The sequence below is a fragment of the Xyrauchen texanus genome, chromosome 13 (genome assembly GCF_025860055.1).
Source record: "Xyrauchen texanus isolate HMW12.3.18 chromosome 13, RBS_HiC_50CHRs, whole genome shotgun sequence".
NCBI lineage: Eukaryota > Metazoa > Chordata > Actinopteri > Cypriniformes > Catostomidae > Xyrauchen > Xyrauchen texanus.
Window position 1 is genome coordinate 18,124,562 of NC_068288.1, and position 18,811 is coordinate 18,143,372.

Consider the following 18,811-nt stretch of genomic DNA (forward strand, 5'->3'; position numbering starts at 1 on the left):
ATAGAGTGAGAAAAGGCCTCCCATGCTTGGCACGTTGCAACATGTGAGTGACAGAAGGGGAACGTCTAGGTTACTGCTGTAACCCCCGTTCCCTGATGGAGGGAACGAGACGTTGTGTCCCTCTTGCCACAACGCCGTACCAACCACTGTAAAGGCCACACCTTATTCTCGGCTCCTTAGTGCAAAACCTGACTATACAGATGCACGATTCCCTCTTTTCAAACCTGTATGTCCGGGGGAGGGACATGCAAATTCTGTTTGCCACTTCACCAACACAACGTCTTGTTCCCTCCATCAGGGAACGGGGGTTACAACAGTAACCTAGATGTTTTTAAGTGTACATTTTAAAATCAGTGCAGCAATATATCAGTGTGCTTTGTCCCACGTCCCGTATGTCATGAGCTGTATTTACGCATTTACCCAACGCCCTCGCGGGGGTACTGGAAACTATTGCAGCTACTTCAGGCGAATTAACTGTATAAATCCTATATAAAAAGTTAAGTGTAAATAAATGTCTTTTGCTCTGCCATTTGCGTGATCAACAACTGGAGCGCGAACAGACAGCATTTCTGCACGTGCACAGCGAGGTGCGTGTGGCACGCGCCTGAGAGATGTGATCTTATGATGAAGAGAATGGCTGTGTTTGAAATCGTTCACTCATTCACTATTTCCTATATAGTGAATGTCAGATAGTGCACTATATCTCAGCAGTAAGTTAATGAAATGAGTGAGTGAATTCGGACTCTAACGTATACACAGAATGTCGGAGCTCTGGGGCTGTTGCAGAAACAATGTCACATATTTAATTTTAAAAGAATTGGGCCTTACTTATTCTTATTAAATAATATAATAATAAAATAAATCTTCATTCTGTTTGTCATTTTTAATATATACTGTGTGTTAATATAAAGAGTAAACACATTTGATCAAATAAAGAGTACATTTTAAAATGTATCCGTATGTTTTGCCTCTCTATGTGCTGCTATTTTAATCAAGTAATGATTTGTCAAAAAGTGATTTAATACATTCAGCATGAATTAAAACACTGCAGGAGTGAAGGAAGCAGTAAACTCCCATCTGGTACGTCTTCCCCATGGTGGATTGTGGGCAATTAACCATCGTGGAGTACACTCAAAATTAAAATGTATTGTGGGTAATAATGAGTGAAAAAATTAAGGAATGAATGGTTCACTCAGAATTCAGACACTCCTAAAAAATGCAGACAATCGAAATAGTGCACTATATAGTGGATAGGGGGTGGTTTCAGACACAGCGAGTGTTTAACAACCGGGGTTGGTGCCCTACGGATGCTGCATATGCATGACTATGATTCATGACTTTCCCAGTCATTTGTAATTACTAGATAAGGATATATTTATTTTGTTATAGAATAAATAAATAAGTAAATAAATCGAGAAGGATTTCCAGTTGTATGTCAGGTATCAACTGTTGTTTTTGCAATTATTTGTTAATAACGTTTCCAATAAGAGAAAAAATAATACTAAGATTTGAAAGTGACCCTATTGAATATTCAGTTTTCAAATGACTATTTTGTTTAATGTTAGTTCAAAGTTTTTAGCTCGTAAAGTTTGCTGCAAAAGTACATAATTAAAATTGAAATCTATTAGAAATTTCCATCACTTTTAAGGTTATATTAAAAGAGGACTCATATTATAAAGGGTAATGTTTTGTTTGTGTTGGGTTGTCTGAGTAGTCATCTTGAACTTATACTGAAACGTATTGTTGTAAATGCAGCATCAAGCAAATGCAAAAACTTTCAACAGACAACCCACCCACGTAAAATAAAACTGCTTTAATAAGGCTAGTGATATGACTGGAATCTGCACGTGAAAGTAATACTAGTTTATTTTCAGGTAAAACTTTTATAAAGTGGTAACATTTATCAACACACATTTAATTTATATGACTTTTCCAGGGATTGATATCAAAAATTTTATATTTCTTAATAGTGCATTTCTAGGTTTTCCATGATTATGGGAATGCTGTTACATGATGCAGAAATTAAAAAAGTAGAGAGAGAGAGAGAGAGAGAGAGAGAGAGAGAGAGAGAGGGAGAGAGAAGGGTAAAAAACAGAGAACTTGGTGAAGAGAATACCTGCTCCTCTTTGGTATAGAGCTGAAAGCACTCATCCAGTGTGCAGCTGTGCTGCTGTACATGATTCTGCTGTTGGATTCTAACACTCTCTGCATCCTCAATAACCTCCTCTTGAATGTTACCAAAAAGACTGAAACAGACATGATTCACACCAGAATGATAATGCCATTACCGAGAAGACTCTCACTGAGACTTTGACGCTTGCTTAGAATTAAATGAATGTGTATGAATTGAAGTAAGTCTATTTGACAGAGAGCGCATTAATGTGTCTCACCATTCTTTGATTCTGTTCTCCCATTCAATGACAAGCTTTACATGCAGAGGACCACCGGGACCGCAAAACTTAAGAGCCCTGGGGGAGAGAGAGAGAAACCCTCAGAAACCAATTACTGCCTTAATGTACTTCATTTACAGTACTTTTATTTTCTTATGTTCATAATGTCCTGTTAAATGCATATTTTATTTTATTTTGTATAGTGTATATTGTTATTATAGTTTTTATTTTATTTGATTCATTACCTGGACCTTATTTTAATTCTATCTTATCATTATTATTTGTCTTGTCATTATCTGTTTTGTGTATTAATGCTTTGGCATTGTATGTAAACACAATCATGCCAATAAAGTACTTTTAAACTGAATTGAGAGAGAGAGAGGGAGAGAGAGAGAGAGAGAGAGAGAGAGAGAGAGAGAGAGAGAGAGAGAGAGAGAGAGAGAGAGAGAGAGAGAGAGAGAGAATTCAAACTGTGAGTTCTGTATAAAGCCACTAGGGGTCAGACTACCATCAGTTGTGGATTTCCCATTAAGAACTGGCATTAAACAGTGCAAAAATCCAAGTTACTTCATAATTGACACTAACTATTATCTATTTTATTATATTATTGCTTTATTTTATTTGGGGGATGTTTTTCAGTGTTGTACTTTGTACAGTAAAGGAGGGAGGGTGGGAAACAACAGATCACATGGGTGTGACTAGGACATGACACCCGCCAAACTCAAACCTGCATCCCAAAGAGCAATACAACCCTTATATGCCTAGAGCAAAACTCAGCAACAGAATGTTATAATATCAGTTTGTTTTCTACTAAGAACTACAACTGTATTTAGCATGATACTTAAGCATAATTAATTATGGTAAAAAAAAAAAAAAGCATAAATAATTATCAGTTAAATGAACTGACCTATGAACTGTGTGAACTGCCCCATAATCTACCTTGGACAGATTGACAAATTCTATTGGAGAGAAGCTTGCTGTGTACTGTAGGCCAGTTATAGGCTTATGTGAATTCAATGATATGGAAATAAACAATACATAACTTTTAAAGCCACTTTTTGTAATGCCACAATAAAGTAATGTCTTTGAACTATCTTCATTTGAAGCCTTTTCACAGCAAATATTGAAGTATGTGATTAACTGCAATTAATTTAATTCATGTGATTCACATTCAATCAGATTCAGCATTTCATGTAATTTTTAGGTGAGCTAAAAAAGTAATTGGCTGCAAGCTTTCATCACTTGTTGAGCTCTAAAGGTTCAGGACAATGAACCAGGTCACACTGATTACTGAAGATCACTCCCATTCATTGCTTATTCCAAAAGCATCACTCTAGTAAACATTTCAAAGCAAAGCTAAATGACCAGAGCAAAACCAAGCCCATCAGGCAGCTTCTTTCCCAGAGCTGCATCCCTATTCAACCAAGATGTCAACAGTTACAGTAGTGTCACCATGACACACATACACACACACACCCAGACACACTATTTTTATTCTGTCCCCTACTGTATATTGTAAACCGTTTATTGTGATGTGTATGTTGTATTGTAATGAGTATTTTGAAATAAATGTATCATTTATTTATTTATTGATTCGCAATGTGATCTAGGTAAATTAAACATACTGTGAATAAAAGAGATTCTGATTAATTTGATAAAAATATTTAATTGTTTGACAACCCTAAACAATTTTCTAAAGCATGAGGTACAGAAAAGGGAAGGAAAGAGATTGCGAGGGAAAGAAAGAAAATTTCAAGAACATAAAAGTATGTCACAGAACCATGGCCAGTTCATTTATCCTTTAAATTGCAAGTCTATTAATAGCCTTTTTATTACTCAAGATAATTACCACTAGTGAATTCATCTGTATACCTCAGTATCACCACTGGTCCTGCAGTACTAAAAAATCCACAGCTTACACACACATGTTGGTGCAGCTATCATTATGAGAACTCTTCACAGACAATGATTTTTATACTCTAAGGAATTATAGATTCTATAGACCCTTCCCCTAAACGTAACACACACACACACACACACACACACACACACACACACACACACACACACACACACACACACACACACACACAGTTGTGTTTCCATGTTTTATGGGGACTTTCCATAGACATAATGGTTTTTATACTGTACAAACTTTATATTCTATCCCCTAAACCTAACCCTACCCCTAAACCTAACCCTCACAGAAAATTTTCTGCATTTTTACATTTTCAAAAAACATAATTTAGTGTGATTTATAAGCTGTTTTCCTCATGGGGACCGACAAAATGTCCCCACAAGGTCAAACATTTCGGGTTTTACTATCCTTATGGGGACATTTGGTCCCCACAAAGTGATAAATACACGCTCACACACACACACACACACACACACACACACACACACACACACACACACACACACACACACACACACACACACACACACACACACACACACACACACACCTGGCTAAACTACCACAAAATACACACAACGTTCACAGCTTTAGCTCTTACTGTTCGCACAGTGCAATTCTGCAAACAATCGATCCAATATGACAGAGGTAAAACTGTGGAATAAAGGAGTGTGGGGTAATTTTAGGATGTGACTGGAGCATGGCAAGTTTTTCTGAAAGCTGGTCTGAATGTAGATTAATTCTGACACACAATCCCTCTGCTTTAATTGCCATTGTTTCAGAGAGGATTTAAAAGCAGGGACCAATAATTCAGTAACGTGAGGGGAATTAATTTGCTTTCATGAACTCTAACCTATTGAGAGTGAAACTCAAAAGACACACACACACACACACACACAGTGGTGGGTTTACGATTTCTGAGGCCCCAAGCAACCGACCAACCAACCTGGGGCCCCATTTTGAAAATGTTTGCTTAAAAAATTACATAAATTGATTTTAAATCATAATAAATCAGCTGTTGTAGCCAAGAACATTCAAAATGTTTAATGAAAAATCTAGTTAACTATAATGAATACAAGTTTTCCAGTTTTTTGACAGGTAAAAAAGCAAGAAGAAACTGAAGAAACATCTCCTTGAAACGACACTTAAAAAGAAGCTGTAGAACAATTGCAAAAAGCACTTTGTAATTATTTTGGATTCATTGCATATTGCACCGCTCGCTTTGAACGTAGATGTTAAGTACACTGCAAATGAGCAACACAACAAAACTAAAATGCTCCCGTTCTTAACAAGGCACAGACGTGGTGTAAATAATGTATTTATTATGCTGATTAGACAGCTTTGTTTTTAAGGAGAGCGTTCGCGAGAGCGCAGAGCGACATTGAGCTTGTGTTGAAATGCGGATCTCAAACAGTGTAAACCTGCAGTGAGTGACAGCAGTCATTGTAATGGGAGAGTGTGTCGCATTGCTCGATTTCTGTGTACAATTTATAAAAAATGTAATAACAGTTTTGTTTTGTCATGTTAATAAGTAGGCCAATGTGAATTTGATTTGTTCAAAACAGCAATAAAGTAATTCAGCTTAACTGTTCTAAATTTGTTTTGGAGGTGTAGCCAACATAAACAATATGGCATGAATAGCATATTTCAGGAATCAACGTAATTGTTATCACATCTGCTCTAATAAGACCCATTTTCCATGCAGCTGGTATTAGTAGATTTAACATTTTCACAAATATCACAAACTCTGTACGCAAATGACTTTTTCATTTCCAAAGTGCAACCACTGAGGCCAAAAATTATCTAATAATGATCTCACATGAACAAGATCACCATTGAAGATCTAACAGGATGAATGGTCCTCTTTCTCGTCACTAAAGGGCTCACTGAACGCAGTAACTTAGTCAATTAAAATCAGATGTTAATAAATATTATTTACTGTAAGTGGACTAATAATTTAAGCAGTAATTTAGCATTTATTAAATTTATTCTATACAATAGATATACATTTACAATAATTTTCATGTGCCTTACCTTAACAAACATTATAGCAATATAAAATGAAATACAATATAATTGTCACGATCCCCTGTTGTCTGCCCCGTGTTGCACTACAATTCCCATGATTCCCGGCCCTCATCACTCTGTCATTGTTCGCACCTGATTGTCGTTTGTGATCATCCTGTGTCTGTGTATTTAAACCCTGTTTGTTTCTCCATTCCTCTGTCGATTGTTTCAGATGTGTTTATGTTCTGATGTTTGCGCTGTTGATGTTTGCGGCCGGGAATCATGGGAATTGTAGTGCAACACGGGGCAGACAACAGGGGATCGTGACAATAATGCTTAAAAGATGCTTAAAAGAAACTGGAGTGCAGCTCATATCCACCATTGAAATCTGCCACTCTGAAGAACCACACAGCTGCTTACTTTGTGACGTCACAGTATTTTAATATTTTAATCGACATTAATATTCGTGATTACTATATAAAGAGCAATAATCGACAAATACGATTTTTTTCTATAATCGTGAAGCCCAACAGGGTATGCAAAAACATACTACTTCACCCAGTAACATTTTGGAGTTTAGTTGGTATTTATTAATATTATAACCATCAATTACAGTATTTATTATTATCCAGTTTGTCATAATAACACGATACAGTATTATTATTATTACTTTGTGGATTTAAACATTAATATTACATTCTTGTTTTATTTACTTTACTTTCTCCTTGATCTTATATTCTGACACTGCAGTGTATTGTTCACCATGTTGCAAAAGGCTGAATTTTTTGTTAGCATCATAGGCAACCTTCATAACATTAACAGTAAACACACAAGCACAGCAGGCCCTCGGTACAATAGAGAAGGGGAAAAAACATTGCCGTTTAACAAGCGCTGAAACTTTGCTTGGTGCAGAACAATTTGAAATAATATTAAACATTGTAATAGTCACCTCTTTGCAACATGAAAGTTAAATCTTTGTGACACATGCACTAAAACAATCTAGATGCAGCTAACGAATGAAACAGAACGCAAGTGCCTCGACATGCACTTTTGAAACCTGAAGTTCTTATTAACTTCAGGCAGTGTCTAAACATTTGCTGGTCACTGCGGAAGACACTCAAGAAACAGCAAGACGCGGTACAGCAGTCAAGGACGTTCGTCCAGCACGTTTACATTGAAAACAATGAAAAAACAGAGCAGACGCACACAAAAGCACATTTGGTGTGAACAGCCCCTTACTCATCCGTTCACATGTATCTGAGGGTGTGAGTGAAAGAAGTTCGGAAAGCCTATATATGTTTTCCTAAATTACAAACCCAAAGTCCTACTAACCTGAACCTGGCAGCTTCTAACCTGAATCGCTCTGAGAGCGCTGACAACAGCGTGTTCGCCCGTGTACCCAAAACAACATGTAATTTTTTGCTGAGCTTTCCTACAGGTATGGGGCCCTCTCGACGTCCGGGGCTCCATGCAATTGCATGATTTACATGGTGGTTAAAACCACTACTGCACACACACATCATATCTTACTGTAAACAACATATCTTAAACTAAACAACTTAGGGAGCAAAAACACACAACCTCAAATGCATGTTTTTCTATCATGGTGGGGACTTTACATTGACGTCTACTGTTTTTATACTGAGATAATGATATTTACTATCCCCTATACCTAACCAAAAACTTTTAAGTTTTTATATTTTCAATAATATTTTCAATTATTAACATATTTACCCTATTAAGCTAGATTCCTTATGGAGACCATTGGCTGTTGTTGATTTCAGGTTTTATTATCCTTATGAGGACATTTGGTCCACACAATGTAGGCAAAACCTGACCCTGTGTGAAACCTGAGTGTGCACTGTTTGTACTTAGCTCATTAGTAAAGACACTGGCTACCACACCTCGAATTACTCAGTGCTGAGTGACTCCAGCCAGGTCTCTTAAGCAACCAAATTGGTCCGGTAGCTAAGCAGGCTAGAGTCACATGGGGATCGCTATAATGTGGTTCATTCTCGGTGGGGCACGTGATGAGTTGAGTGGATGCCACGGTTGATGGCATGAAGCTTCCACACGTGCTATGTCTCCGTGGCAATGCGCTCAACAAGAAACGTGATAAGATGCACAGATTGAGGCGAATCACCACGCGACCACGAGGACATAAAAGCAAATTTTGAATTGGGCATGCCACATTGGGAGAAAAAGAAATAAATTAAATACAAAATAAAAAAAACATTCATGGCAAACATGCTCATTTACCTGGAAAACACGGTCCCCTAAATTCACTCTTAGTTATGGCAAAGCGTGAACTCTGTAGATGAATACACCTTCAGCAATGGTGGACAAACTTAATTACTGGCATAGTTAAACACTGCTGTCTTTCAGCACATGAAAGCAGCAGCTTGCGTCAGAGAACAGCAGGTAACTGCTTGAGAAACAGAAAATCATCTGCACATCATACTTACACAAACAACCTATTTAACCAGTGGCAGACATGAAGGAGAGTGCAATAAAAATCAACTACACTGACAAACAGTCAGACACTGAGTGAGAAAACAGTAGTGGTAGTCCTTTAAAGGCCTTAAAGGGATAGTTCACCCAAAAATGAAAACTTTCTCATCATTTTCTCACCCTCATGCCATCCCCCCAGATGTGTATGACGTTCTTCTGAAGAACACAAATTGATTTTTAGAAGAATAATGCTCTGTATGTCCATACAATGCAAAAGTGAATGGGTGCCAACATTTTGACACTCCAAAAAGCCCATAAAGGCATCATAAAAGTAATCTATATGTGTTTTAATCCATATTTTCAGAAGAGAAATGATAGGGTGAGAAACAGATGAATATGTATGTCCTTTTTTGCTTGAAGTTCTTCTTCCTGGCCAGCAGTTCAGAGTTCAGCAGATGAAAGAAAGTCATACACATCTGGGATGGCATAAGGGTGGGTAAATTGGGTGAACTATCCCTTTAAAGGGCTCATGACATGAGGAATTACATTTCCCTTGATCTATTTACATGTAAAAATTAATTGTTCTATAAAAAAAATACTATACGTTTTAGAAGTCAAAACTTCCTCCTCACTACAAAAAGATCATTTGTTGAAACAAAGCTACCGAAAGACTCGTTCTCTACTTTTTCCACATTATGATGATGTCACAATGTGGTATACATTTGCATCTGAACGCTATAACAACCCATCAACACCTGCTTTACCTTATAGTTCACCCAAAAAGGAAAATTCAGTCATTGTTTACTCACCGCTGTGTTGTTATAACATATATGTTTTATGGCAACTACCTCTTCAAGCTTCAAAAGGACGCAAAAGTATAAGTCAGAATTCTACTAAATTATTCCATGAGACTCATGATTGTTCTGAGAGCATCCAATAAGGCAGGGGTCAGCTACCTATGGCATATGGAAAAGTAATCACTGGCATGCCAGCAATGGAGAGAGAGGAGAAGACTATTTCATTTACATAATTTCCACACCTGCATTCCGATCTACATCTTGATGTAAGCCTTCCACATAATCATGCAGTGTATTTTCATGTGCTGAATGGCAGGTTAAACAAAAAGTTAAAATGTAACGAGACTGCAGTATACCCAACAGACTTGTGCAGCTCGTGCAAGCCATTCGTGGATCACGAGCCAGCAGCGCTTCACTTTTGGTTAATCGTAAACGTTCCCGATTTAATTCGGTCAGCCTGCGCAGAAGACATCCTACATTCTGTGTTTCATTTGTTTCTTTTTATGTTCAGAACAATACGTGATGTAATAAGGAAAACACCACTATTAATCATTGAGATTTCCAACCCAGCATACAGGTACACCCTCCTTAAACCATAGTCTATTCAAAATATAAATTAAGCCTGGAAATAAAGTTTTAGGATTTTGCAGGTGCGATTCACCAAAAAAGGCTAAATAATTGATCAGCTTGTGATGTGCGAATAGCTTACATGTGCAGTGCGAGTCTCGTCACACTTTAATTATGTTTTGTCTCATATTCAGCTGATGAAAACACACTGTGTGATCATGAGGAAGGATTACATCAAGATGTAGATTGGAATGCAGGTGTGCAAAACGTCATATAAATAAAATAGCCTGCTCCTCTCTTGCTAGCTTGCGTGCTAGTGATTACATGATTTCAATGACACAATATTAGACATAATTAAGATTCAACACAATTTCGTGATCAGTAATCAAATAAGCAAATTTGTGACATTAACTGTGTTAACTCATTTTGTACAAAAAAGACAAAATGAGCACTTTCACAAGATGCTCTGTGAAAATTCACATTCAGGATCATGATTATATCATAAGCCATTGACCAGAAAAATGTCACTCCATGTCAAAAAATTCCCTGCGAGAAGGTTTAGTGTGAAACAAACTGAAATCTAATGTGCTATTTTGTGAAAATGTTGACCGACCATTGCTCTTATGTGTGCATTCATTAGACTGCACAACAGCAACGGTACACTGCTCCCACTTGCAAGAAGGGGCGTTCAAGAGGAAACCCATCTTTTTTAATCTAAAAACAGATCCGCCACCGTGATAGTAACTCCAGATCACAACACATCTGCACACAAACCTGAGAACATAACTTACTTCTGTAGTTTGTAGTCCATTGTCCATCCGTGACAAGCGACAGGAAATTCTGTCGATCACTTGGTTTCTCACCAAACCATACTGTATACTTTCAGAATAATCATGACTCATGGAATAATTTATCAGACTTATGAATTATACTTTCATCTTCTTTTTAAGCTTGAAGAGGTAGTCTGCCATTGTATGACATCACTGAGCACAACATTTGTTTCACAATTTCTCCCTTTGTGTTAAGAAAAAGAAAGTCATATGGGGTTATAAAAACACAGGGGTGAGTAAACAACTAATTCTTTTTCATTTTTGGGTGAACTAACCCTTCAAGTCCACACTGAAAATCTGGCATTTAAAATCTAATTTAAAGAAATAGTTCACCCATTAATTTAAATGATATCATAACAAAACCTAATGTCATTCCACAATCATATGACTTACTTTCTCTTGCAAAACACATAAAGAGACATTTTTAAGAATGTCCCTCTTTTCAACACAATGTCAATGGATAATGACTTCACTTTTGAACTTTAAAAAGATGCAAAATTATCATAAAAGAAACTCCATGCAACACGTGCGCCATATTCCAAGTTTTTTCCAAGGCATAAGATAAGGTTTGATGAGAAGCAACCTGGTTGGGGTGTTGTTCTAGTTAGGCTACTTAAATGTGAAGTCTGCTCTCCTATTGTTTTGCTCCACATAGATACAATTATCAAATGATTTCAACAACATTAGCTGTGCAACTATGTTGCCAACTCACAAACAAACAAAAAAAATATTAACTAGTCAACATACTGAATGCAAATAAAATACCAAAACAACAGAGCCTTACACTTGCAATTTTATTTACAACATGAACATATGCCAATGTCAAAGGTGAAGATTTATAATCGCTGAATTAATTGTGTTAAATAAACCGCAACCAACTTTTTCTGCACCGCAAGCACTCTGCAGCAACTACAGCGATTGTGTTTTCATTCGAAATGCTGTCACTCACATTACTGTTTCAATGACTGGATATTTTTTACATGGTTCATCCCTTTTTGAGAGCTCAACCTCTCATCATATAAAGACAGGCTATGAGAAGAGATAAAAATACATTGATTATAAATCCCACTGTCCAATCCAATATTGGATTATTTCCCTTATGCAAATGGCACTCTAGAAGCTCCCGTACACTTTAAGAAATGCAACAAACGATGTTCACGCGAGTTTGACCGCTGGATTATAAATGTGTGTTTAAACTCGTGTTCGCACATATTCACCCATCTTTTGCGGAAAAGGACAGGAGGAGGGGCTTCTACAACTTGGTTCATAGTAAAGTACAACCAATAGCTGGAATCAAGTAGATGCGCATATTTACTGAATGAGCATTGTGCCACTGTGTGTCCGACTGTTTGTACTGTATTTTATTTTATTTTATATTCTAAACTGTTTCAATTATTCTTGTTTTTTTTTTTTATTCTTATTTTAATCTCTTCTATGTAAAGCACTTTGAATTACCATTGTGTATGAAATGTGCTATACAAATAAACTTGTCTTGCAACTATTTTTTTATGAATTTTTCCAGATTTCTTCTGCTACTACGTCAGTAGGCCTACTCCAGTGACATCAGGACAATAACAATGCTGATAGGCTTTCGCGACAACGGGTCATGCGGATTTTCCACTCGAGTTTAAAAACTGCGTGTTTGATTCGCTCCATTTGCTTAATTCGCATCGCCAGGTGCGAATTTGCATCTATTCACATCTTTGCATTCACTTTGTATGTAACCGCGACACGCAAAACGCTTGCTTCACGTTGTATATGAATGCACCATTTGACTCTAAAAGACCATGGGCTGTGTGTCCGCTAACACCGATGGACATAACCATGCAAATAACATCAACAGAACGAATATCACAAAACTTTTGTTACCTAAAATATTGAACTGGGACAATAATTATCTGAATTAAAGACAGATCCTATGAAATTTGATAAACATGTCAGTTTGCAATTTTCATGAAATTTTAAGGGACGCCGTGCTTCCTGCATAGTTTTAAAGCAAGTCTAAAGAGTTTGTAGCTGAAGAGGAGATACAATTGTATGCCCAGCTTTATTTGTACTCAGAAATACAAATTAGTGTTTGGGGGAAAAAAAAGGTAATACGGGTTTAGAACAATAAAAGGGAGACTAAATAATGATTGAATTTAAATTTTTGAGTGAACCTTTCCTTTAAACCTTGCATGTTATTATGAGAACTTGTGTTGTGTAGTGCTGTGCTTTTAAATACAGAGGTTGTTTCTCACCAAACCACTGAATGCCTTCAGAACTCTTGGAATTTGATGCACAAGTTGCTAGGTTACTTTGATGTTACAGAATGGACTTCACTCTCTTAAAATGGAATACATAGACAATAATGAATTGCCAACTAAAGCCTTCATCAGCCAAATAACAAAGGACAATGCATCTATGTGCACTTCCTCAGTTAATCCACGATGAACTTCATAGACCTTAGTCATTAATCTTACAGTTCATTCAAAATCATTTGTTTTAACATTGACCACTAATACTTTCTTAGTTTACTAATTTAAACCATGACTTGTTCTACACATAGATAACTAATATTGGCATTATATTCATGCTGTTTAGCCAGAAGGATACTGGCCCCCAAAGTGAGCCTTGTTTCTTCCAAGGTTATTTTGTCGCCTTTAACCTTTTTGTTTTCATAATTTTTTGTTTTTGTTTTTTTTTGCTTGCCAAAGCTGCCTTTGGCTTGCTCACTGGGGGTCTAATACAAATATTATTTACTTATTAAGGCACAATATACAATAACATTTTTATCAAATAGTACAATGATGACTATGGCATTACAGCTTTTTTTCCCTGTTATAGCATAATTTACTGTAATGCTGCTTTGTAAAGATGTCTGTTGTGAAAAGCGCTAAAACTTGTCACTATCCACTGTACTGTACTAAAAAGTGGGACCGGGACATTCTTCAAAATTTCTCCCTTAGTGTTCCGCAGAAGAAAAATAGTAATAAAGGTTTGAAACAACATGATAGTGAGTATATAATGACATAATATTCAGTTATGGGTGACCTCCTTTAAATTACATTTTGAATGCCAGATTTTGCTGTCAATAAAACAAAGGGGGACATACAAATAATTGTATTTATTTTTAAATTAGATTTTTCAATTTAGCTTTTCACTAAATTATTATGCTGAAGATATAATTTGTAATAAAATAATAATAATAACCTATATGAAAATAGAAGCATTTTCACAAGTGGAGTTCACAAGACTTTAAACCCATCTGTTAATTCAATGTTTTGTATTTCTGATGTGGTATGGTGGGCTCACCTGTCCACGGTTGGGTGGTACAGTGGTCTGCTGTCATGAGGAGACAGGTAACTGCAGGATGCTGACCCACCCACCACACGGATCTTAAACTGTTCACTTGTCTGTAAGGAAAAAATAAAGCTGCTGATCACAAATGTAATGCAAAGTTAATGAATCTCTCAATGTTCAGCTTCATTTAACTACAAAAGATAACAGATTGGTTAAGAGTTTTGAACGTCAATTATGCAATTTAAAACAGAACTAGAGCAAAATGGGGCTATACTCAAGCATAAAGAGTGATTCATTTATGATTTAATTGGAACCAACAAGCAGATGAAACAGCAGCACTATTTTGCTTGAGAAGGTGAATGTATATATATTGGTCTTTTATTTATTCAACAAGACTCACTTTTTTGTGAAACTGATATAAATCTGCCCATTAGGGGGCAGTGTTGGCTATGAACATTACAATGACATTTATTCAAATGGATTTTAAACTTAAAAATAAGCAAATGTATCTCAAAGCAAATGTAACAGCAACAGGTGTTTTTCATGACTTATTCTCATACCCATATTCTGTATTAAACTCATTAGTCTGTATGATTATCTTCCTCTCATGTGCATATTTAAGCATCTTCATTACTGATAGGCTTCGGTGATAATAAAGGGATTCTTTATTCCATAATTTCCCACTCTTTCCCAAACTACTTGCCACCGTCAACACCAAAACCCCTGAGACAAAGCAAGTGCTAATCTAAGATCAACTCACACTCACCTTTATAATCATGTTTTTTTTAAATATGTAAAGTTTGCTGCAGACAATCTGTTGCAGTTGATCCCAAGAAACTGTCCTTTCTACTCTCATCAGGAAGGGAGGGCCAAACCTGGAGAGAGACAGAGAAAGTCACATTGCATATCTGAAGTAATATATTTATTATTATTTATTTTATTGAAATTTTTTTGTTGAGTGACCGTTGTTGAACACACTGCAGAAAATGAGAATAATGCGAAGTGAATTCAACTTCATGTGTCTGAAATGAATCCAACCGTTCAACTAAACCAGGTTTGTGACAGGACAACGTGCTTCCAGAGCACCTTTGAAGTAATGATTTTTTCCCATCTAAAATTTGCTTTATTAACTTTCCATTATTTAATAGTCTGACAATTTATGGGCCTACTTTATTTATATAGCTAAAAGCATTTTAAGCTTCACTACTGTGATGTACATTGTTGTTAGTAGATTTTCACTTAAATTAAAATATAAACATGGTTCATTCAGACTTTTACATTTTCAAATTTTCTCTTGGGTACATACAGTATCTTGACTTAGTCACAAGGCCTCAAGCCCATTGTTTATCTAAAATGTTATGTATATAATATATAATAACACAAATACTGGACTGTTGTCATTCAGCTTCAAAGCAAACAGTTGATGTTATCTTTTAATATTTGTATCAATTGATGAACTCCATCTACTTTGGCTTTGTCTCTGTGGCCACATGTTCTTATCCCTGCCCAGTTTTCAAGTAACTGTTTTAACTTATAACTTTTTTTTTCTTCTTTTAAAAAGTACTACTGCTGCCAACTTGGAAATGTATAAAAACTATTAAAAAAAATATGATTCCTTATGTCATTTCATAGCTATGCTGTCTACTGACACCATGTAAGTTATTGTCCAGACATTTGCAGAGTAAGAAATATAGAGACCGGACCTCATGGAATTGTAATTTTTTTATGCCCCTGATTTATTTCTTTGGGAGTAAAATGTTTTAATGAGGAAATAAATGACTGAGTGCACCTTAACGAAAGGAAATGTCTGTGAACAAATTTGGTTACTTATTCCATATTTATTTAGGCTTCATCTCGTTCAGATGTTTTCTTTTTTCCATGGTAAGCAAAAGTTATTTAATTTTTTTGCCGATGCACACATCATTGACCTCGCCACCTACTGAGGGGTTGTGCAAATATGATGCTCATACACCCACACATATTCAACTCCCCAGCATGGGCAGGATGTGGTCTCCACTGGGTCTTTCCCCCTGAAAGAATAGGACTGGAAAAGAACACCTTCCCCGATGCGTGTTATAGCTAGATGGCCCCAGTCGTATCTAACACTCTATGAGTGTTAGATGAGAGAGAAGAGGCAGCGGCTTGTGCGGCCTGCTCCCATGCTTGTCACGTTGTTTGTGCCCACCCCTCAAGGGAAAACCTTGGTCGGATGCCGGGAATCTAATAAAAACAATGACAACTTAGTGGGGCATTGGGGAAGTTTACGTGCAGTCTAATGCCCATGCTCTTTTGGCACGCAACAGCTTGCTTGCCCCGGTATCAGCAGATCACGTAACACGGTTCAGTGTAAGTGCCGTTATTTAATGGGACACTTTGTGTCACTACAATCGACACAACGTCGAGTGGGTGACAGAAGAGGAACGTCTAGGTTACTAGTGTAACCCCCGTTCCATGATGGAGGGAACGAGACGTTGTGTCCCCCTAGCCAAACACTGTACCAAGCCACTGTAATGGCCAAACCATATTCTCGTCTCCTCAGTGCAGAACCTGACTGAGCAGATGCAAGATCCCTGCCTTTTATACCCGTATTTCCAGGGGCGAAACATGCAAATTCTGTTCGCCAATTTTTTTGTGGCCTTTTCTCATATTCAGAGGTATCCGAAGCTCTTGAAAGAAGCCCCTTGTGTCACTACAATCGACACAACATCTCGTTCCCTCCATCAGGGAATAGGGGTTACACTTGTAACCTAGACGTTTTTGGATGAACTACTAAGATTTTGCATTGCGCACAATTATTACAACTTGCCATGACACTGTGTTGTGTCCCCTCCAGTGTGCCATTCTACAAACCATCCAAAACTATTTTAAACAGCATATAGCTGTGAATTCTTTTTAAATTATTATGCAAGCAGCTTTTATTACCTCTTATTAATTGAGAAACCACAAGGAATATTTGCACTTTTACAAATTTGTCAAACTGTAGGACCGTTTAAATGAATTAGTGAGGGATAAAAGGTGATTAAAAATAACTTCCAAGATACACAACTTACATTCCCTTATACATTCATATAAATTGAACCTTAGGTCTGGATTTTGATAAAAATCTGTGAACATATTACAGCACTGCCGGTGCATTGCATACTACCCGTTCACTCTTTGGGAAAATTGTCTGTGCTCATTAAACTGAGACAGGAAACAACTAACATACACAAAATTGCATACTTTAGCTGTTAAATACAACACCCTCACAGAAAAAAATTATAATTAATTGCAATCAATCAGAAAGAGAACTTCCCCATCAAATGTGGGCCAAAGGCTGCAGGCATCAGCCATTCAGGTTGAGAACACAAACATTGGTTTATAAAAGTGCTGTTTAAAAGCAATATCACACTTGCAATTGTGCTGTTGTACTGAATCCAAGCACAGCTGTACACAGTCTCAAGCCAATGGATCAACTGCGCTGATATTCAGTACAACAGCATGACTGCAAGTGCGATATTGCTTTTAAACAACACTTTTAAAAACCAGAAGTATACTTACAATTTAGACACAATATGGCAAGTTGTTTTGTATTTTTTTACTCCGCTATCAAAATAGTTCCAAAATATTGTTAATAGTGTTAATAAAAAGTGTTAATATTGCTTAATAATATTTTTAAAAAGGATAGAATATTAACTGAACTCTCATGGGGTACTTGAAAAATGGTTGGGAGCTCCTAGGGCTGGGCGATAAAACAATATCAATATTTATCGCGATAAAAAAACTCTGCGATAGCGACGATAAGCTTTTGAGTCATTTTCAATATTTAGCCTGTGTTCTACATCTAGACATGCACGTTGCTAAAAACACTAGCAATTTGGCTTTCTTGTCGTATGTTTCCACTGGTGCATGCTGAGCGAATGTGAGTGAGCGCTTTCAATTCCTCTCTATGGAAGCAGAGCTTCAAGCTCGTGAGGTGGATTGTAAAATTGACAGCAGCGCGGGGCAAGCGGTTCCCTAGCGTTGGGAGTGGCTTTGTGCGGATTTCTTCTGCTTCAGTGGAAACGGCCTTAGACTGTGTGAAGTTGCTATTGCCAGATCCCAGATTGATTCCATCTTGACTGACATCATGACACCTCTCATCGTCTCTAGTGAGCAGCGCGACAAAACAACAGTGCCGGTTACATCATATCTGATCTTTCAGCGCTGTATTCTTGAATATTATTCTCTAGCACTGAAACACGCTTCACTGATGCCCTGTCCTGGTCCGCACCCACATCCTCTTTTCCCCACATGTGCGTAAACATCAGGTGCGTGTTTCCAGAGTGCTTTTAGAGCACCATAAAGTTTTTTCTTTCTAAATTTAGTTTTATTAATCAGCATGTTCCAAGCCTTTAATAATAAACAAATAGATTTCTGTTCTAATTTGGTGAAATTATTCAGATGTCATCATCTCTGAAAAGCATGAAAGGCAAAACAATTACTAATTTGTAGCCTAGTCTTTCTCACTTTAATGAAAATAGAAAAATGGTCCATTCAGACTTTTACATTTTCAAAAGTTTTTCTGGAGATACCCCTGAACCCCCATAC

The 18,811-nt window shown here is 36.9% G+C and overlaps 1 protein-coding gene across 1 annotated transcript in view; it reads right to left on the bottom strand.

The window, feature by feature from the left end:
• The window catches only part of LOC127654070 (ubiquitin carboxyl-terminal hydrolase 43-like), a 72,902-nt gene that overhangs the window by 11,578 nt on the left and 42,513 nt on the right, over nt 1-18,811 (bottom strand). The window contains exons 6-9 of the mRNA XM_052141042.1: nt 15,009-15,117; nt 14,255-14,355; nt 2,391-2,468; nt 2,117-2,246 (exon numbers count right to left, since the gene is read on the bottom strand). Of these exons, the coding sequence (XP_051997002.1) occupies nt 2,117-2,246; nt 2,391-2,468; nt 14,255-14,355; nt 15,009-15,117 (418 nt within the window). The remainder of the gene's footprint in view (nt 1-2,116; nt 2,247-2,390; nt 2,469-14,254; nt 14,356-15,008; nt 15,118-18,811) is intronic.